General features: G+C 39.3%; 1 protein-coding gene and 1 pseudogene across 2 annotated transcripts; one reads left to right on the top strand and one right to left on the bottom strand.

Moving 5' to 3' along the window:
* Positions 1-1,823: 1,823 nt before the first annotated feature.
* On the top strand, positions 1,824-3,168 carry LOC145090126 (uncharacterized protein At1g28695 pseudogene; annotated as a pseudogene).
* A 54-nt stretch (positions 3,169-3,222) lies between these two features.
* On the bottom strand, positions 3,223-8,107 carry LOC145088710 (uncharacterized protein At1g28695-like). Of its 2 annotated transcripts, none has more exons than XM_079027103.1 (3): positions 7,756-8,107; positions 7,229-7,606; positions 3,223-3,924 (listed from the first exon to the last, which is right to left on the bottom strand). In XM_079027103.1, the coding sequence occupies exons 1-3, from the start codon at positions 7,870-7,872 to the stop codon at positions 3,406-3,408; spliced, it is 1,014 nt and encodes a 337-aa protein (XP_078883229.1). In that variant the 5' UTR covers positions 7,873-8,107; the 3' UTR covers positions 3,223-3,405. The 2 variants fall into 2 exon arrangements, with proteins under 2 accessions (XP_078883229.1, XP_078883228.1); XM_079027102.1 differs by having other exon boundaries at positions 7,726-8,105.
* Between the last annotated feature and the right edge of the window lie 14,818 nt (positions 8,108-22,925).

Raw genomic sequence — 22,925 nt, 5'->3', positions numbered from 1 at the left:
TTGTTATAATAATAAGAAGCAAAAGTAGTATGCTAGTATGCTGTAATAGGTTAAAAATAAATTTTAAAACTGAAAGTAGGATGACATTTAGATGTAAACGATCTTCCCTTTTTACTTCTTTTATGCCGATTTTAACAATCAAGTATGTTTAATATTTTTATAGCTCTTAAGGTTTTTAAATTTTTTACAGCTCTCCTAACTCCTAAATACATATCTCTTTAGTTCATTGTTTCAACTAGGTTTTGGGTAAGTCTTTATAGTTAGGATAGAACCCTTTTTTGTAACGGAATTGTAGCGTGGTTTCTTTTCACTGTTTGTTTTTGAAATCTTTTTTCTTGAGGTTTTTATTTAGTTTTAACGTCTCAAAGATTATATGTGTTTTTGTCATTTTCTGTCCCAGTTAGTTAGTATCAGAGTAAATTTGCTGAACTGGGGCTAAACATCAAAATTTGGCAAGCAAAAAAGACCAGGTGTGAACTGTGGGTAAATATGGTTTTTACGATTAATAGAAAAAAAATATATCATTCTTAGATAATATGTTGTTATAAAATATTATGTGGTTATTATGTTTTCTGTTATATATGAACCAAAAAATTTTAAATATCAATTGGTTGGTCGATTCAGTGGTTTGACATCTATAAGGATCTTTAATTGTATATCCTGAGTTATTAACTTTTTTAGTTTTGTTCAATTGACATTACACCGAGTAAAAAATGGCGAAGAAACCACTATATTTCTATTTGCTTTCCACTACTTTTTTGATGGGTTAAAAATAGGCACAGAAAACAGTACCTTAAAAAATTATGAAAAAGAAACATAGAGATAATTTACCTTTTTCCGAAAAGATAAAAGTGTAACAAGACCATTGCATTAATCCATCTAGTAATATATCATCAAATGTAGACATTGTGGCCAATGGCGAACTTTGTTCTGGTTTTCCATCAAAGTAGAACAAAGACCTGCATAATCAAATCGTAACAAACCTAACCTAAGTTGAATAAGCATGTTGAAAATGTAGGAACTTAAAAAGGGTAAATAAGTGAAGAAACTTATATATCATAAATTGTGGAAATAAAATCATAATATCCTAATTGTTATGTTCGTTAGTACACCATTAATTATACAAGGACATAAAGAAATATACAATAGCAATACATCCAGCCTGTACAAAAAAAAAAAAAAAAAAGAAATCCATGTTTTCAATCAATATATACATAACCAAAATATACACGAACGAAAACAATGATCAACTATTTCCTTAAGCTAACAAATATTTTCAACCGTGATGGCAGCCATTTAATTAATTATTTGAAACCGACGACCTGACACGTTTCCGTAATAGCTATTAGCGATTTAACGGTGACAAACCGAACTTTTAGCGGTGACGCCTGTCGCCGCTAATAGTGAGGTTCTTATAGTGCAATGCTAGAATTAAACCTTGCCTCAAAAGATATAGGCCAAAATGAATTTAGGTTTAACTTGGTCAAATAGGTTATTTTGTCTCTTCTTTGATTCCTAAAATACTATATTTGTTTTATGAAAAAATTAAAAACATCTTATAATGTTACAAATATTTAATCACATTTTAGGTAGATTTGAACACATTGGGCATGTTTTTTATATGGGATGTCGACCGTTTTGTATTTAATTTTAATATGAAGGTTTTTGATGTATTTCCACAATACTTCATATCCGAATTTGTATAGTAGAAAGACGTCCTCTTAATTAGACAAACAAGTCGCTTGTCCATTGAGCTTCATCAATCATCACATCTCACTTAGGTTAGTTATGTTCGTTGCATGTCAAATGGTTTGTATCATCATCGTCATCTTCCCTCTTTCTTTCCTCTCTTTATCAATCAAATTTCTTCAATTTCCTCAAACTTTTCGCATATTTTTCATCACCATGAAACTTTATCCATCCAACAATATAATATCACATAACAACCCTCCCTAGCTCCGGCCAGTCATCCACCACCAAATTTCGCCGGAAAACACCATTTACATCGTCATGAGAACACTAGAACAAGAAATATCAGCAGATCAATTCCCTACGGCTCGAATCCTTCTTGGCATCTGGATTTTCTCCGTTGTGTCTCTTGTATTCATATATCTTGGATCCGACAAAGATGGATCTGTGTCAATAACCAACATAACCCATAAGTTTTACCATCCTACACATTTACCACCACCACAATCACCATCATCATCATCATCATCAAAAGATGATGAAAAGAGTTATGGAGCTCTGTTAGAAGAGGCATTGGCAAAAGTTTCAAACGAAAACAAAACTCTGATCATAGCCTTTGTGAATAAAGCATACATGGAAGGAGATAAGCCGATGCTGGATATATTTCTTGATGGGTTTTGGGTAGGAGAAGATACATATAAGCTTACTAAACACCTTTTAGTCGTTGCAGTTGATCAACCGGCTTATGACAGGTGCACCTTTTTACAATTGCACTGCTACAAATTGAAAACAGAAGGTGTCGAGACGCTTTTCATGGCGGATGATTTGCTACAAATGATGTGGCGAAGAACCCTTTTTCTTCGAGATGTTCTTAAGCGTGGCTACAACTTTATTTTCACTGTACGAAAAAACAACTGGTCAACCAACCAATTAATCAAATTTGTTTAGTTGAAGCTTTAATTTTGTTCTTGAAATTTACAGGATATGGATGTATTATGGCTAAGGGATCCGTTTCCAAGGCTGAACGTCGACGAAAGCTTAGACCTTCAAATCAGTGTTGATAAGTTTAATGGCGACCAGTGGTCGGAAGACAACGCGATTAACACGGGGTTCTACATGATCAGATCAAACAACAAAACGATTGCTTTGTACGATGATTTGTATGGAGAGAAAGACAATTCAGTAGTAGGGAAGAGGGAACAAGATGTTCTAATGGATCTGATGCGAAGAGGGGAGTTTGAAAGATTAGGTCTTCGAGTAAGGTTTTTAGACACCATCTTTTTTAGTGGATTTTGTGAGAATAGTAAAGATGTTAAGAAGGTTTCCACTGTTCATGCGAATTGTTGCCGGAGCATTAAGGCAAAGGAATCTGATTTGATCAAGGTTCTTCATGATTGGAGGAGGTTTAAAGCTTCCTTCAACGATGAGTTTCATTGGTCCGATCACCGAGCTTGTCGTAATTCATGGAACCGAAGATGATTGGAATACTGTTTTGGACTTCATTTTTGTAATATTCTATAAATACTAATAAGAAGACTCGAAAATTATACCTTCTGGTTTTATTTCACTGATACGTACATGATTTGAACAAAATAATCGTAACACATTTAAACAATCTGGAGTATGAAAACAATAATTTACAACTCATTTCGCAGGAGATAACAAACAACCCCATCATATATGGGATCATCGATCTTACCATCAAATTAGTGGAAGTTATGAAATCCATGATTTTTCGCAAGCTGAATGACTGGACCATCTAAATTCCTCCATGGTTTTATTGGCTAAGGGTGAAGGTGAGGGGTCTTTAAATCTCTTCCAATCATGAATAACAGCAGTTAAATCGGAGACTTTGGCTTTGATTCTCCGGCAACAATTGGCATGAAAGGTGGAAACGATCTTAACATCTCTACTATCTTGACAAAATCCACTGAAATAAAGGGTGTCCAAAAACCTAACCCTAATTCCCAACCTTTTAAAACTTCCTTTCTTCATTAACTCAATAAGAACATCTTGTTCCTTTTTCCCAGGTGATTTGTTTCTTTCTCCATACCATTTATCGAACAAAGCGATGGTCTTGTTGTTGGATCGGATCATGTAGAAACCAGTGTTTATGGGGTTTTTCTGTGACCACTGATTGCCGTTAAACTGGTCCACACTGATCTGAAGGTCAGCAGTTTCGTAATTCAGAGTTAGGTGTGGAAATGGATTTCTCAGCCATAATACATCTGTGTCCTGTAATTGATTCAACTTACAACCATTAGTACCAGATTTCAACACAAAATATCAATTGTCAAAGAGAACCATGACTCAAGTTTCATCACAGAATGTCAAAGAATCGTATGGGTGAGGGCGCGCGTGATGCAATTGGTGTATATTTTCATATATGTATAGGTATAGGTATTAATAGATTGCGATATTAAATTTGATAGTTTGATTTTTTTTTTTTTTTTTTTTAATTTTTTATAAATAGACACGTAAATATCACATCATTACCGGGAATATAGGGCTACTAAAGATACAATTTCAATTTTTTCGATTTTTACCTAGAAAATTGCATTTGGGATTAAATTAATATTGTTTTGGATTAGTTTTATACTTTTATTTAACATCAAAACTAGATATGTTGCCCATGCTTCGTATAGTCCGTATGCATCTGATTTGAATGCCATTTTTGTTTATAAATTAATAGAAGTTGTTGTTGACTGTCTTAGTTGACTTTTTTGAGGGTAGAGAAAACCAAAAAAATTAAATATGATGACTAACATAGAAAAATTATAGCAAAAGAAGCAAATGACAGACGTAGAAAATGCATGAGTGAAAAACCCGTGTTTTTTTTAATGCACATATATACAACTTTTGACTTCAAGGACGAAAAGTGTCAAAATGACTAAAGAATTAAAGGGGTAGGAATTAGCAAGTTTTTAGAAAAGGGACCAAAGTTGTCAAACCGTTAAAGTTTTGTGGCAAAACTCCGCATGGGCTGTGTTCGCTTGATTTGAATGTCGTTTTTGTTTATAGATTAATAGACGTTGTTGTTAACTGTTTTAATTTTTTTAAACTTTTTTTAAATTTCTTTTGATTATTTATTATTTTAAATAAAAAACCCTAAAAAGTAACACTTATCAAATGTCTCCTAATTTATTTTAAATATTTGGAAGATAACATATTTTATACAATAGCACCACCATCACCTGGTCCGTGAGTGGTGTTGTTATCTAAAATATGTCTCAAAACTCAGTTCGACAAAAAAAAAATTAATGCAATAAAAATGAATTAAATAAAAGAAATCAATAATTCAATAGATAATATTTATTAATATATAAATATTATATTAAAAATAATATTTATTAATATATAATAATTCAATTAAAAAAATTACTCCAATAAAAAAAGTTAATTAAAAGAATTAATATATAATAATTTAATAAAATTAAAAAAAATATACGCAAAAGTGGTCTCTATGGTTTTGTAAAATGACACAATTATAAAAATGGTATTTAAGGATAAAATTGTCATTTTAAAAAAGTTAATAGCCAAAATATTAAAGTTAACAAGATATAGTTAAATTATTAATTAAAAAGAATTAATAGTCAAAATGTTAAAGTTAACAAGATAGGGACCAAAAACCATATAAGATATTTAAAATTAGACCCACTGAAACACATATTTGTAATAACCACATATATCATTTTTTTCAATTTTGTCAGTAATTAAAATTTCAATCGTAGTAAACATTTTGGATTTAAAAGGGTAGATTGATTTTTGATATTTGTTTGGTTAGCAAATGAAAGAAAATATATATATAAAGGGTGTTTGGATAAGAAAAAAAAAGAGTGTTTATAGCTTATTGTTTATCCGTATAAGTTAAGTTTAAGTGGTTTGATAGGAAACATTAAAAATCATTTTATTGTGGTGAGGATAAGATAAATAAGCTAATTTTAATAAGAATCCCCTTATTTATAGCTTATTGTTTATTTATAATCTAAACATTTTTACAAAAGCTTTTTCTATCACTGCTATAAACTAATAAACTATAATTTAATAAGATATAAGCTAATTTATCCAAACACCCTCATGATGTACCATTTGAAATTTGAGATGCCACGTTTTGAAATAATGATCATAAGGGAGATGATTAAAAATTAGTGTAACTTACATTCCTTCTTCATAACCATATGGTCTTTTTTAGTTCTTCATAATGATATGGTTCTTTTTTGTGAGTTATCCATTTAATAAATATTATTAAGTATTGGTTATATACATAAAATATTTCTTTGTAAATATAAAACACATGTTATATGTCTGTTTATGAAATGATTTTTTTATCCTTTTCCTATTTATGCCACAAAGTTGTTTTAGACGAAGTATATCATCTAAAACTGAAATATGTATATTTTGCATGGAAAAATGATATATATATATATATATATATATATATATATATATATATATATATATATATATATATATATATATATATATATTCAATTTAATCAATAATGCACAAATTTGAATCCAGTAATGCTATATTATTAATATAATTAAATCTTGTTTATTAATTCATCTTCCGTTATGGTTGTGGACTTACTGTAGATATTAATGAATGGAAAGGGAAACGTTACAATTGATAGATCCCTTGGGTCATACAAACTAAAATTCTTGAATTCCATATAGAAGAAAGGTCATACAAATTAAAATTCTTTGAATTCTATATAGAAGAAAGGTCATACCAATTATAATTCTTTGAATTCTATAAATAAGAAAGGTCAAAACAGAAGTTGTACGGGGTACATATAAAGGTATAACATTTCACTTTATACTCTTTTAAATGCATAAATACACCTAAAAAATATGTTTGTACTTAATATACCTAAAAAAAATATGTTTGTAGAGTGTAATATTTTTTTTTCTTTGTACACGATAATTTGTGTTTCAAAATAATATATTATACAATTTTATAAAACATAAATTATAGTGTACGAGACACTTTCCAAAAAATATATAGTAAATAAATCATGTGTATCATAAATTTTTTTTTGAACACTTAGACTTCATTGAAACAAAATTAACAATTAACAATAAAAGGTAGATAGTAAAGGCAAACAAACAAAATTAAACCCAAGAGACCCAAACGAGTTTCCCAATCCCTTTTCCCGTACAATCAGTTAAGCCAATTAAAGGCCAGATACTTAACATAAAAAATAATTAAAACCATTGGTAAAACGATTAATCTAAACATTTAGACAATTAAGGAATTTTAATTATTTCTAAAAAAATCTATTATAGGTAATCAGGGGGTATTTTGATGCATTTATCAACTACAAATAATGGAAATCAAGTAATTAATCAGGCGGTATTTTCATGATATAATAAGAGCTATCTTAATTTCATTTTTCTCATGGTGACAACGCGTAATTCACATAGTCACTCACCAATTAAATGGATTTATAAATTTCGAGTCAAATCTTTATTTCCGTAGCTAAAGATGTTATAAGCATAAAGAAATTAAGATGTGAAGTAATTAAAACGGACTTACCGTAAAAACAAAGTTATATCCACGCCGGAGAACATCTCCGAGGAAACGGGTTCTTTGCCACATCATCTTTATGAATTCCTCCGACATGTAAACCTTCTCTCCGACGAAATCCTCGCCGTCGGTCTTCAGTCTGTAACAGTGTAATCTAAGAAACTTGCATCGGTCAAACGCCGTCTGATCAACTGCCACGATCAGAAGGTGGTTCGTTAAAGATCGTGTATCTTCTCCAAGCCAAAACCCATCTAGAAATATATCTAGCATCGGTTTATCGCCTTCAGTGTAGGCTTTGTTCACAATGGCTATGATAACGGTTTTATTCGCCATGGAAGCTCCCCGCAATGCTGCTTCTAATTCATCTCTATACGTCGAGGTCTTACGCTGCAATCACAAGGTAAAAAGACCATAACTTTCTAGTATGTATTAATTACTTGTTTAGTTTTGTTCTTATATATATAATTCAAGAAAATGAATGCAAGTATCATGGATCCTGTTCCTACCATGGATGATGAGGGTTTGGAAGGAGAAACCTTTTGTGTTATGGAAACCGATGTGTTTTTCTCTGATAGAATGTAGATAAAAGATATGGATATAAGCAATACACTGCAAAGGGCAATAGGGATTCCAGCTTTGGTAGATTGATCCATTGCTGCTGCTTCTGTTTGGTGAATACGATGATGACGTGGTGGTAGAGGAGTGCGGTGGTTTGTGGTGGTCGGAGGCTGTTTTATTTTTCTATGAATATATTTTTGAGGGAGTCGAATATGGTGATTTGGAATGTTAAAACTTAAAATCGGAATTCATGTGGAACTTGACTTCATATAGTCGTAATATGGGGGGTTTTGATTTGTTCGTTTTAATAGTTATGATTTTTATAAACGTTTCGTATTTGAAAACTTAGAGAAATACTCGTATTAGAATAATATTAATATATAGTTATAAAAATGAAATAATCTCTATTTGTATGTCTGTGGTTGCTTTTTACAAAGTAATTGCTAAAAGTTATGATTTCATTTTATAAGATTTTATTGTTTTTGTCATGTGAAACGACATCTTTAATATTTAAGGATATACTTGATATTTAATTTCACTAATTAAATAATAACTCTATTAAAGTACTAATACAATGTTTATGGGTATTAATCATCAACTAGTTAAACAATTAGATAAAAAAAATTCAAAAAGAAAAAGAAAAAAGTGATTTTTTATCACATGCCACCTGTTATTTATTTATTTATTATTTTTTTTATAATTTTTTGTTGTATATATTAAATTTTGTTAGGTGTAAAACTCATATATTATACGAGTTGATTAAAAAAAAATTAAATGTCAAAGTGTAAACAATAAATATATTTTTAAATAAAATTTTGAAATAAAAAATAAAGAAATATATTAATTACAATTTACTATCACATTTATTAAATTTATTACATTTAATACTTACATATATATAATTATATAAGTATTATGTAACTTTTTAATTTTAAGATTTAAAAAATTCAAAAATTGACATATGGATATTATTTATTTTAAAAAATATTATAAAATGATAATTGTCAAAACTCATGAAAGATTGATATGTGATAAAAAAGATTTTCATTTATTATAATAGATTTTTATTTAGAAATGAAGTACATAATTTTTTTATAGTTTGTGGATAAAGACCGACATTAGACTACTTTTATCGGTAATATGAATTAAGACATAGCACATATAAAGAAAAGTAATTTATAAAAATAAAAGTTTGAGGATATGTTTGTTAAATTAGCTGGTGGTTTGTTAAATTATACATGGTTAAGTTATAGTTTTTATTTATACAAAAATATTTTATAAATTTCAAAGTAATTATAAATTTTTGAAAGATTGAAAATTAAATAGAAATAAGAATAAATAACTTTTAAAAAATGGTTAACCACTCTATCTAAATGCTCTAAGGTAAATTACATTGTAAATCAATCATCCAACAATATCAATATTTTAATCTTTACTATAATTTAAACCATGTACCTATTTATAAATGGTCGTAATGTCATACTATATAAACCTATTATTATACATAATAAACGTAGTTCCCGTTTAGGAACAATGCATAGTTTCAAGCCGACTTGAATACCTGTGGTTTGGAGCCGAAGTGGTTTCACCGTCATCATCTTCCAATAGTTCTCCTACATTTGCTTTGTTACAGGTCGTGCATATGTCTTCTGCTCATTTTTCAACTGCTTCCTACCGTCTGGTAAATCTTGACTCATCTATCTTGAACACACATATATTGCTTTCGTTTGCAAAAATATTTGACATCGCGTCTACTATGTGTAGTATATAATCCTTAAGTTTGCGTCTTATCCTTTCTTTTGTTTAGCCGTTCTCTTTATTCAGATGAGTCGCCTGCCATGCTTTCTTTCTTCACGACACGGGTCTTTTTGCAACTCCAATTACTGTACCGATTAATTTTGCTTTACCAACCTCGAATTACCGTCGTCTCTACCACAAGCCGCATTTTGAAGATTCCGCTGAAGCTGTCGTCGGTAAGAGTTCCCACCTTAATCATCGATTCTTTGATCCTACATCGTGTTTTGGACCAATTTTGGGTTTTTGGACCAAATTAAAGACATCGCCGTCTATTTCCAGTTGTTTAGGTAAGATTTCACTTACCTATCAATCACCTTCTTTCTCTGTGTGATGGGGCAAGGGATTAGTGGCATGAGGTTGTTCAGGGGCTCGAACCAAGTGCAACCAAGTCTATGACCTCGGAGGATTTTGTTATCCGATTCAAGAGAGAGTTTGATCCAACGATTGAGGTTTAGCAGCTGGCTTGGGAGCATTTTGCGCTGGAGCAGAATACAGAAATGGTCGCTGAGATCACCGCTAAGTTCAGAGAGAGAGCGTTGATTTTCCAATAGTATAATGTAACAGAGGAGATGATGATGACTTGCTACCATGACATGTCGAGGGAGGAGGTGCTGGAGTTCGTGAGCATTTCTGATCATAAGACTCTTTTCGGTTTAGTGGAGGCAGCCAGGGACAGAGAGTTAGTGTTGGAGATCCAACAACGGAAGCAAAAGCATGATCAGATTCACACATCAGTATCAACCGTTAAGAAGACCTGGGTTAATGACAACCGATCAGGAGAACAAGAGATTCACGGATTTTGTAACAGCCCGGATTCCCAGGTATTATTCATTTATTTATTTTTGGTAAATTGTGAGGAGACTCGGCGAGTTGGAGCCTAGACTCGCCGAGTATGATCGCGGATTTGGACACGGGTTCACGTCCGGACTCGGCGATTCCAAGAGTGGACTCGGCGAGTCCACGCAGTTTAATGAAACCCTAATTTCCCGGCCTTGAGCCCTATTTAAAGGACCTTATACCCCTTCATTGCGGCTACCTTCGACCTTGAGAGCACCAGAGCAGCTGGGAGTCCTTGTGAGTGAGATAAGAGGCCATTATTCACCATTTTTGTGTGTGTTTGCAAGAAAGGAAGAGGAAGGTCAAGCTAGGAGATTTGGGGAGCTTGGATCTACTTCCATTTCGATAGAGGAAGCTATTTGAGGTAACATTCAGAGCTTATTCTCGTGCTTTTGTTGATATGGCCAAATCTAGGGTTTCTTCATGCCTTGTTTGCCTTGTATTTGGAGTGTGAGAGGTCCCTTGGGGAAATGGTGCCTAGATCTGGACCTTATTAGGTCTAGAGAGTCCCAAATGCCCTGCTTTATGCCTTTCCTTTTGAGTTAGGGACTTAGGTTACCATTTTAGAGGTCATTTCACCATAAGGAGCCTTGTAGGCATTGCATGGTAGCCAAGATTGTAACTTTACGTGATTAATGTGCTTGGGAGGACTAGATCTATGAGTTGTTGGAGCGGATCTGACCTCAGGAGCGAGTTTGAGTTGATGCATGGCATGGACTCGCCGAGTCTGAAGAACAGACTCGGCGAGTAACATGAAGATTGTCCTTAACCACTCAGCGAGTGGTCTTGCTGAGTTAAGGGGTTGACTCAGTGAGTCAGGGAGAGTTAAAGAGGGTTGACAGATGAACTGAGTCGAGCTGGAACTCGCCGAGTTGTTCTTGAGACTCGGCGAGTTGAGTCGTGGTGGCCTCGCGATTCATGCCAGGTGGAACTCGTCGAGTCAGGGAAGTACTCGACGTATCAAAAGAGGATCCTAGGGAGTCAGTGAGCACGTATAGACTCGCCTAGTCGCTCTAGTGCACTCGCCGAGTCCGGTCAAAGTTGACCGTTGACCAGAGTTGACCAGTGTTGACTTGATAGGGGTAGTCAACCTTAGTTGAGAAAGTGTTAATTAGAGATATATTGTGTTATAGGAGGATTATAGCTCGGAGGATCGAGTGCGAGTGATTTCTGGGATTTGCGAGTTATCGAGATACGCGAGGTGAGTCTTCTCACTATACTTTACCTTGAGTAGGTAATCAGAGTTATGTGACAAAGTATTTGTATGCTATATGTATGTTATGTGTTGTACTGCATTATTTCTATGTGATTTGTGTTGTGCATGTTTATAGAGTTGGAACCGGAAGGTTCCCAGAGTTAGAACCAGTGGGTTCACAGAGTAGGGTTTACGGACCCATAGAGTTATAGCCTCGAGTGGCTAATATGTGTTATGTGTGGTATTTTGTGTTATGTGACAAAGTATTTGTATGCTATATGTATGTTATGTGTTGTATTGCATTATTTCTATGTGATTTGTGCTGTGCATGTTTATAGAGTTGGAACCGGAAGGTTCCCAGAGTTAGAACCAGTGGGTTCACAGAGTAGGGTTTACGGACCCATAGAGTTATAGCCTCGAGTGGCTAATATGTGTTATGTGTGGTATTTTGGGGAACTCACTAAGCTTTGTGCTTACAGCGTTAGTGTTGTTGTTTCAGGTACTAGTGATGACCGTGGAAAGGCGCCGACTTGATCTGTACACACGCATGGGATTTTTATGATATGTGATCTTGGGATTTTTGTATGATATGGATTGGAGGTTTAAACATTGATGTTTTTATGAAAATTAAATGAAAATGTTTTTATATTATGCGAAAAATTATTTTGAAATTCACGGTGTTACAAGTTGGTATCAGAGCCTTGGTTTGAGGGATTCGAGTACACCTTCGGGCGTATTTGAACTCAAACTGAGGATTTGAGAAGTATTTTCAAAAAGAGTAAAAGATTTTGGAAAAACACAGAGCAGAGTTGTGTGTACGATCAGTCCGCGCCCGAACGGTGATTTCCCAAAATACCCTCATGTTATGTGATATTGATATTGATATGATGTATTCTCATGCTAGAGTAGGCTAGGTACTCCTATTAGGACTAGAGTGACCTGATTTGTGATGCCTTAGCCTAGGGAGAGGTGAGCTGCTATGAGATGATTGAGAGTGAGTAGGTAGCAGCGAGGGGCTTATGAGAGATCTGTTAGAGAGTGGATTATGCATGATAGAGTACTTGGAATTTGGGATCCGAAGAGGAGGACTTGAGGTGTATTCTGATACGGTGTAGACAGTAGTATTGGGCCCGTACTACTGAAAGCACCGGAGCGGTGTACAGCCCGAGTAAGAATCTTTGGAATACCAAGGATCAAGAAGGGATGAGTTGTCGAGTGTGAGTATGCTCGAATGGATTCTAATTTATCGTATGTTGTATTTCAGAGGTAGATCATGGTGAGGACACGTCTGATGCCTGAGAGCAGTGAGACCAGTGATGATGAGATCCGCCGGATCATCCACGAGGAGGTGGTGCGGCCATCAGGGCAGAGATACCAGAGATGTTCGGGTCTATTAATACCACGCTGATTGAGACCTTTGACGAGCGTTATGCCGCTCTTTCTGAGGCTGCTATTGCAGCGGCCACCGCAGCTATTGCTGCCGCGAGGCCGCAGGGTGGTGATGCGTTGCTGTTCCGAGAGTTCAACAACACAAAACCGCCAGAGTTTGATGGGACCAAGGACCCGGTGGCGGCTATGAGATGGATTTCTGACATGGAGGGGTGTTTCTTCACTTGCTCAACTCCTGAGCATTTGAAGGTTCAGTTCGCGCTGAACCAGCTTCGCTTGGGAGCGAATGACTGGTGGAAGTTTGTGACGGCGCACTTTACGCCTGCTGAGCTTGCGGCAGTGACCTGGGAGAGGTTCACTGCCATGTTCCGAGATGAGTACGTTCCCCAGGTGGAGAGGGAGCGTTTGGCCCAGGAGTTTCTGACCCTCAAGCAGGGTATTGAGTCTGTTACGGCGATTACCAGGATGTTCCATGAGAGGGCAATGTTCTGCCCTGAGCACATGTCCACTGAGCATGCACGTATGAGCCGATATCTGAGTATTTTGATGAGAGACATTCGGGAGTTCGCGGCGAACTCCTCGTACCGGACATTTGCCGAGCTTCAGGCAAATGCCCGGAAGAGGGAGATTGAGCTAGAGACTCAGGCCAGGGAGGAGGCGGAGTCTCAGGGGAGGGATCGGCGACCGGCACAGTCTCAGCCGGCAGCCAAGCGGGCCAAGCCCGCTGATCCCAAACCAAGGAGCCAGAAGGGCCGCACTTGTGGAAAGTGCGGCAAGGGTCATGATGGAGTCTGTAGAGCGGGATCTTGCTACAAGTGTGGCAAGGAGGGGCATATGGCCAAGGACTGCCCCAAGGGGTTTGCGGTGTGTTTCCACTGCAAGCAGACCGGACACCGGAAGGCAGAGTGTCGACAATTGCGAGGATCATCTCAGGGAGCACCTCAGGGATCTGCCCCTGCCGCCATCAGAGCTACCGAGAGTCGGCCAGTGAAGGCCGAGGCGCCGAGGGCACGAGGGAGAGCTTTTCAGCTGACCGCGGAGGAGGTCCGCGCAGCGCCGGATGTCGTGGCTGGTATGTATTCTTTCGTGTATTTATTTTGATGTTGAAATATTATGCTTATATTATGTTATGCGTAGGTACTTTTCTTGTGAATTCTCTACCTGCCTTGGTGTTATTTGACTCGGGTGCGAGTCGGTCTTTTGTATCTTTGGCTTTTAGTCAGCATATCAGTGTTAGTCGTGAGGCGTTGAGTCGGCCTCTGAGAGTTTCCATAGCTGATGAGAGGGTGATATATGCCATGGAGGTTCTCCGAGGGTGCGTACTCGAGATTTTCGGTGTTGAGTTCCCGATTGATCTGGTTCCTATTGCGATGGGTGATGTCTGTGTCATTGTGGGCATGGACTGGTTGAGCAGATTCGGTGCGGTTATCGACTGCGAGTGACAGCTGGTGACCATACGAGACCCTAGTGGGGGAGTTCTTTCGGTGTACGGAGAGGGTACACGTTCAGGATCAGCGTTTTGTTCGGCCGCTAGGGCGAGGCAGTGTCTACAGCAGGGCTGTAAGGGTTTTGTGGCGTATGTGATGGATACGCGGGTGGATTCCGAGAGACCGAGGTCAGTTGAGGAGGTTCCGGTAGTGCGTGAGTTCCCGGATGTATTTCCCGAGGAGTTGCCGGGTGTGCCTCCTGTGAGGCAAGTGGAGTTCAGTATCGATTTGGTTCCGGGGGCCGCGCCTATCGCTAAGGTGCCTTATCGCCTTGCACCTACATAGATGCAAGAGTTATCCTCGCAGCTTCAGGAGCTGCTGGGAAAGAGGTTTATTCGGACGAGCAGCTCGCCGTGGGGAGCGCCTATCCTGTTCGTCAAGAAGAAGGATGGTTCACACCGGATGTGCATTGACTACCGGGAGTTGAACAAGCTGACGGTCAAGAACCGTTACCCGTTGCCAAGGATCGACGATTTGTTCGATCGGTTGCAGGGAGCATCTTGGTTCTCCAAGATTGATTTGAGGTCTGGATATCATCAGGTGAGGGTGCGAGATGAGGACGTCCAGAAGACAGCGTTCAGGACGCGTTATGGGCATTACGAGTTTGTGGTGATGCCTTACCAATGCCCCGGTAGTGTTCATGGATCTCATGAACCGAGTGTGTAGGCCGATGCTGGACTGGTCGGTGATTGTATTTATCGAAGACATTTTGGTATATTCGAGATCTAGAGAGCAGCATGAGGAGCATTTGAGAGAGGTACTCGGAGTTCTGAGATCGGAGAGGCTTTATGCCAAATTCTCCAAGTGTGATTTCTGGTTGCGGGAGGTCCAGTTCTTAGGACATCTCGTTAACCAGAAAGGGATATTGGTTGACTCGGCCAAGGTTGAGACGGTGATGAGTTGGGAGGTGCCGAGGTCACCCTCCGAGATCAGGAGTTTCCTAGGGTTGGCAGGGTATTATCGGAGATTTATCAAGGATTTCTCTAAGATCGCAGTGCCACTCACCAGATTGACCCGGAAGGGTGTTGCTTTTTCATGGGGCCCCGAGCAGCAGGCCTCCTTTGAGACACTTCGCCAAAGGTTATGCGAAGCCCCGGTATTAGCCCTCCCGGAAGGGATGGAGGACTTTGTGGTATACTGTGACGCATCGATTTTGGGGTTGGGGGCGGTGCTGATGCAGAGGGGGCATGTGATAGCATATGCATTGAGGCAGCTGAAGCCTCTTGAGATGAGATACCCCACCCATGATCTAGAGTTGGGGGCAGTGGTGTTCGCCCTCAAGATTTGGCGTCACTACCTGTATGGGGTTCGGTGTATGATATACACGGACCATAAGAGTTTGAAATATTTGATGGATCAGCCCAACCTAAATATGCGACAGAGAAGGTGGTTGGATGTGGTCAAGGATTATGATTGTGAGATCCTGTACCACCCGGGCAAGGCTAATGTTGTAGCCGATGCATTGAGCCGCAGGGCGGAGAGCACCCTGCTGCGGGATGTGTGTTTGAGATTGACCGTGGTAGCTCCAGTGTTGGATGCCATTCGTGGGGCACAGGCCGAGGCTGTGCAATCTGAGATGCAGAAGAAAGAGCGGGTTGTTGGTTTGGTTTCAGAGTTCGTTACCGATGGTCGGGGGCTTATGACATTTCAGGGGCGTATCTAGGTGCCGTTTGTGGGAGGAACGCGTACCATTTTGATGGAAGAGGCTCATCGGAGTATTGGTGGGCCTGTATGAAAAGGGATGTTGCGTGGTTTGTTGAGAGGTGCTTGACCTGCCGTAGGGTTAAGGCCGAGCACCAGAGGCCGCATGGTAAGTTGCAGCCATTGGAGGTTCCCGAATGGAAGTGGGAACATATCACCATGGATTTCATCACCAAATTGCCAAGGACTGCCAGAGAAGTTGATGCAATTTGGGTGATTGTGGACAGGTTGACGAAGAGCGCTCACTTTCTTGCTATCAGCGAGAGTTCTTCAGCAGAGAAATTGGCAGAGGTGTATGTGAGGGAAGTGATATCTCGGCATGGGGTGCCGATCTCGATTGTTTCAGACCGTGATGTGCGTTTCACTTCCAGATTCTGGAAGAAGTTTCATGAGGAGTTGGGTACTAGACTGCATTTTAGTACCGCATATCATCCCCAGACAGACGGTCAGAGTGAGCGGACGATTCAGACGCTCGAGGACATGCTCCGGGCATGTGTGTTGGATTTCGGGGGTAGCTGGGATGCATATTTGCCCTTGGCAGAGTTTTCCTACAACAACAACCATCATTCGAGCATTGGTATGCCGCCCTTTGAGCTGTTGTATGGGAGGAGGTTTCGGACCCCCATTTGTTGTGGAGAGGTTGGACAGCGGGTGATTGGCAGTACAAAGATCGTGCTTCAGATGACAGAGCAGATCTAGCAGGTCGGACAGAGGTTGTTGACCGCTCAGAGTCGTCAGAAGAGTTATGAAGATAGACGTCGGTCCGAGCTTGAGTTTCAGGTCGGCGACCTTGTACTCCTGAAGGTCTCTCCTTGGAAAGGAGTGATTCGATTCAGGAAGAGGGGCAAATTGGGGCCTAGATATATTGGTCCATTCCGAGTGATCGCGAGGGTAGGACGGGTAGCCTATCGTTTGGATTTGCCAGCAGAGTTAGGGCAAATTCACGACACTTTTCATGTGTCGCAGCTGAGGAAGTGTATAGCCGATGAGTCGGCAGTGGTTCCATTAGGGGATATTCAGGTGGATGCGAGCCTGAATTATGCTGAGAGACCAGTGGCCATCAGAGATCGGAAAATCAAGGTTCTGAGGAACAAGGAGGTACCTTTGGTTTTGGTTCAGTGGCAGCATCGGAAGGGGTCCGAGATGACTTGGGAACCGGAGCGTGAGATGCGTGAGCAGCATCCAGAGTTATTTGCAGAGCGAGACTCCGAGGGCGAAGTCTAGTTCTAGTGGGGGAGAATTGTAACAGCCCGGATTCCCAGGTATTATTCATTTATTTATTTTTGGTAAATTTTGAGGAGACTCGGCGATTTGGAGCCTAGACTCGCCGAGTACGATCGCGGATTTCGACGCGGGTTCACGTCCGGACTCGGCGAGTCCAAGAGTGGACTTGGCGAGTCCACGCTGTTTAATGAAACCCTAATTTCCCGGCCTTGAGCCCTATTTAAAGGACCTTATACCCCTTCATTGCGGCTACCTTCGACCTTGAGAGCACCAGAGCAGCTGAGAGTCCTTGTGAGTGAGATAAGAGGCCATTATTCACCATTTTTGTGTGTGTTTGCAAGAAAGGAAGAGGAAGGTCAAGCTAGGAGAGTTGAGGAGCTTGGATCTACTTCCATTTCGACAGAGGAAGATATTTGAGGTAACATTCAGAGCTTATTCTCGTGCTTTTGTTGATATGGCCAAATCTAGGGTTTCTTCATGCCTTGTTTGCCTTGTATTTGGAGTGTGAGAGGTCCCTTGGGGAAATGGTGCCTAGATCTGGACCTTATTAGGTCAAGAGAGTCCCAAATGCCCTGCTTTATGCCTTTCCTTTTGAGTTAGGGACTTAGGTTACCATTTTAGAGGTCATTTCACCATAAGGAGCCTTGTAGGCATTGCATGGTAGCCAAGATTGTAACTTTACATGATGAATGTGCTTGAGAGGACTAGATCTATGAGTTGTTGGAGCGGATCTGACCTCAGGAGCGAGTTTGAGTTGATGCATGGCATGGACTCGCCGAGTCTGAAGAACAGACTCGGTGAGTAGCATGAAGATTGTCCTTAACCACTCAGCGAGTGGTCTTGCCGAGTTAAGGGGTTGACTCAGTGAGTCAGGGAGAGTTAAAGAGGGTTGACAGATGAACTGAGTCGAGCTGGGACTCGTCGAGTTGTTCTTGAGACTCGGCGAGTTGAGTCGTGGTGGCCCCGCGATTCATGCCAGGTGGAACTCGTCGAGTCAGGGAAGTACTCGACGTGTCAAAAGAGGATCCTAGGGAGTCAGTGAGCACGTATAGACTCGCCGAGTCGCTTTACTGCACTCGCCGAGTCCGGTCAAAGTTGACCGTTGACCGTTGACCAGAGTTGACCAGTGTTGACTTGATAGGGGTAGTCAACCTTAGTTGAGAAAGTGTTAATTAGAGATATATTGTGTTATAGGAGGATTATAGCTCGGAGGATCGAGCGCGAGTGATTTCCGGGGTTTGCGAGTTATCGAGATACGCGAGGTGAGTCTTCTCACTTTACTTTACCTTGAGTAGGTAATCAGAGTTATGTGACAAAGTATTTGTATGCTATATGTATGTTATGTGTTGTACTGCATTATTTCTATGTGATTTGTGCTGTGCATGTTTATAGAGTTGGAACCGGAAGGTTCCCAGATTTAGAACCAGTGGGTTCACAGAGTAGGGTTTACGGACCCATAGAGTTATAGCCTCGAGTGGCTAATATGTGTTATGTGTGGTATTTTGGGGAACTCACTAAGCTTTGTGCTTACAGCGGTAGTGTTGTTGTTTCAGGTACTAGTGATGACCGTGGGAAGGCGCCGGCTTAATCTGTACACACATATGGGATTTTTTATGATATGTGATCTTGGGATTTTTGTATGATATGGATTGGAGTTTTAAACATTGATGTTTTTATGAAAATTAAATGAAAATGTTTTTATATTATGCGAAAAATTATTTTGAAATTCACGGTGTTACAAATTTTATGGCAGGTTTGGTTTTGGTACACGCCGGTATTTGTTATACGTTGATTTATGGTTATTTTGAGTGCGGTCAGGAGGTTCACTACAGTTGGGACTGTAGTTAGAGGGAGTCGAGGGTTTTTTTCTTTTGCAGTTAGCTAGCCCATATAAACGCTTATTGTCCACGGAGAGAAGATGGGACGGTTTTGGATCCAACACCTTTAGTTTGGCAGTTATCGGATGGATGTCATGGAATAGTTGTAGTCTTTGTAACACCCCGATATCTAGAAAATTTCTATTTTTAAACCTAAGTGAAAGTATTATGCAAAATTGGTCCTTACGCCATGCGTACTTGGGGGCATATGCATGACATAGATCACTTAAAAGGAAGAAGTGTTTTCATGCGTACGCTAGGCGTACGTTGGACGTACGTAGCTAGGGTGCACACTCTAATTTTTAGGGTTTGAGCCTTATTTAAACATCATTATCTCTTCAAGACCTTTCCTATCATCAACCTCCATCTCCTAAATCATCCTTTGCAAACCCTAATCCATTGTGTGTGTATTTTTGAGATTGAGAGTGTATATTTGGTGTTCTTGAAGGAATGAGAAGATAGTGGAATCACCTTGGAAGCTCAAGGCAACCTAGATCTAGAAGTATCTCACCATTAAGCATCATTTGAAGGTATAAAGCTTGGAACTTGATAAATTATTTGCTTAGATTTTGATAGTATAGAGTTTGTGTATATTTTTGGTCCCATAGGTTTGGTCTAGTGGAGTATGAGCTACTGTAGGTACTTGAAATGTAGTTTCTGTAGTTTTTAAGCTCACGGATTCATAAAAATTAGAGCCTGGGCACTCTCATTAAGCCATGCAAGAGTTTTGGAGCTTTAAATGACTTTTGGACTAAGGGTTTGAGTTTATACCCCCTTGTATGCATGCAAATGAATAAAACTAGAGACTTTATCCATTAAGACGCCCCTATTTATGTGGATCTAAAGTTTGCTGCTTTGGCTTAACGAAATAAGGACTTAATGGTGAAATGGGGATTCAGCGATGCTATGTTGGGCGTTGCTGGAGGTACGCTGCGTGTACCAGGTTTGGAACCCATATTTTCAGAGGTGCCTTCTACGCTGGGCGTAGAGGGGAGTACACATGGTGTACTCATCTCAAGTGGATCTTTGACTTTTAAACATTGACTTTGACCAGGATTTGACCATTTAACTTATGGGTATTAGGGTATTTGAGAAATAGTTTGAGATTAGGCCACCGTTTGTTGTATAGGTGACCTGTAGAGTCAGCAGTTGGAGCTGTGATTTGTCTAGCTACATTTCAGACTGTGAGGTGAGTTTCCTCACTGTACTTGTGGGTTGAAGGCACCAATGGCGACCCGGTAGATAGTTATCCTGCTTTAGGATGTTACTATTTTGTAGTGATCTATTCAGATCTGCATGATTATCTGTTTACTGTTATATGTTTTATCTATTGCATATGTCGACGTAGTGTGGTTGGGTTGAGGAAATACTACTTTGTGTGGAAGCCAACAAACCCGAGAGCAAGCCATAAATAAGATGTAGGCCATAGAGGGCAAGCCAGACTTATGTTGCGGGCTCGGGAGAAATCCAACATGAGCTTTAGGCCAGAAAGGCAAGCCAAACTCACGCTATGGGCTCCTGGGTAATCAAGTCCGATGGTTGTTAACCCAATATGCATGTTGTTATATGTTTGTGTAGTGGTATTTTAGGGAACTCACTAAGATTTGGCTTATAGTTTAAGTGTTATGTTTTAGGTACTTCAGATAATCGGGACAAGGTGAAGGCGTGATCGTACACATCCTTCAGTGACATGTTTTGGAGATTTTATGATACATTTATTTTGAGAAATTTGTATTTGACACTTTGACATGGGTCTTTGATTGAAGCAATGGGTTTAATTAAATTAAAAAGATAAAAAAATATCATTATTTGTTACAAGTTGGTATAAGAGCCATAGTTTGAGCGAATTGGATGAGCATTCGTTTGAATCCAAACTCAAACTATGGATCTGTAAGTTTTAAAAATTGTTTTCAAAGCTAACCTAAGAAGGATGAGATGTGTACGATCAGCCGGAGCAAGAAAGTATGCCCCAAGATACATACACTATTATTTGCTTATGATGATTATAATAGAACTGCATGCTAGTTGTAGGCTACGGATCCTCATGAATTGTGTGATAGAATTACCTGATGTGTGATGCCTAATAACCTAGGATAATCCCTTGTATGCTAGATGGAATTGACATCATTACTGTAGTTTCTTAGTGTGTGCATCATAGTTGTACATAACTAAGATTTTATAGACTAAGAATGTTTAATTTAGCCTTATTTCTTGTTTCATGTCTGGTTGTGGGCTCATGGTAGAATCAAGTATTCGATTGTCTATGGAATCCAATGTTATGTATGATTAGCATGCACGAGCGGCTACAGAGTTGGTGGAAGTTTCATGAGTGTAGTAGGCCAGCTTGAAAAGTGATTAGCCACTCTTGAGAGAGTGAGCATAGGATGTATGCGTATCGTGATTATTGGGTTTGTTTTCGGGTAGTTTGCGATGATCCATTGAGACAGATACAGGTAGGTGAGGAAGGTAGTATCGACCCATACTACTGGAAACACAAGATATGTATGTGTAGCAAGGATGTCACGAACCCCAAGGATTTAGTCTTTGCGTGATGATTGTAAGAGCATGAATTGTGGCATTTCTGACATATTTTTGGATCATTTTCAGTATAGAGTACACAGGAGGATCTGGTTCTGGAGCTGGTGGCCTTTCTATGAATTGTGGCATTTCTTATATATTTTTAGATGACAAAATCCATGATTTGATAGTTACTAAGGTGGCTGATGCTGTCCGGGGTGCCATCCCCAAGGTTTTTGGGTCTATCTGGACAACTATGATTGAGCTGTTTGATGAGCGGTACGTTGTTGTGGTTGAGGTTGCTGTTGATAACACTACTGCAGGGGTTCAGGAAAGAGCATCATTCTAGTATCGGGACTTCAACAACACATTTGACGGGTTCAAGGACCCGATTGTGGCTATTAGATGGATTTTTTATGTGGAGGGTTGCTTCTTCACCTATTCTTGTCCGGAGGACTGGAAGGTCAGGTGCACCCTAAACCTTCTGGTTGGGCACGAAGGACTGGTGGAAACTGGTGAGCGGTTCTTATACTCCTGAGCAGAGGGTTGCTATTACTTGGGAGCAATTCTCGGATATGTTTCACACGAGGTATGTTCCCCTGGTGGAGATAGAGAGATTGGCTTAGGAGTACCTGGATTTGCGACAAATGACGGAGGCGGTGACAGAGATCACCAAGATGTTCACTAAGAGGGCTCTATTCTGTCTTGAGTTTGCTACTTTGGAGCTAGCCCAGATGACGCAATACTGAAGCATAATCAAGACTAACATTCGGCAGTTTGTGTCTACCCAATGCTATATTACCCTCTCGGAGCTTGAGGATGTCGCGTGGAGACGGGTGATTGAGATTAAGACTCAGACGAGAGAGCAGAGGCAGGCTCCCGTTTAGTCACATCCTACAATGAAGTGGTTCAAGACTGTTGATTCATGATTTGGGGGACAGAGGGGTCGTATGTGTGGCTAGTGCGGCAAGGTTTATGAGGGTGCATGTTTTTCGATCTTATTTTGGGTGCCATAAATGTGGCAAGGAGGGGCATTATGCGGACATCATATTTTGTAGGTAATAGAAGAAATGAAAGTATGGTTCAATGTAAAATATATCAACAAAAGTACGTTGCTATTTTTT

Source organism: Lactuca serriola, chromosome 2, assembly GCF_051521515.1.
Source record: "Lactuca serriola cultivar US96UC23 chromosome 2, Lser_US96UC23_V15, whole genome shotgun sequence".
NCBI lineage: Eukaryota > Viridiplantae > Streptophyta > Magnoliopsida > Asterales > Asteraceae > Lactuca > Lactuca serriola.
The sequence above is the reverse complement of the archived record's forward strand: the minus strand, read 5'-3'. Positions and strand labels throughout refer to the sequence as shown.

Excerpts from the sequence above, each read along its gene's own strand:
- LOC145088710 (XM_079027102.1), bottom strand. The coding sequence starts at position 7,872 with ATGGATCAATCTACCAAAGCTGGAATCCCTATTGCCCTTTGCAGTGTA. Across the intron at positions 7,607-7,725 it reads CCAAACCCTCATCATCCATG|CGTAAGACCTCGACGTATAG; the intron begins GTAGGAACAGGA and ends TTGTGATTGCAG. Across the intron at positions 3,925-7,228 it reads GATATAACTTTGTTTTTACG|GACACAGATGTATTATGGCT; the intron begins GTAAGTCCGTTT and ends AATCAATTACAG.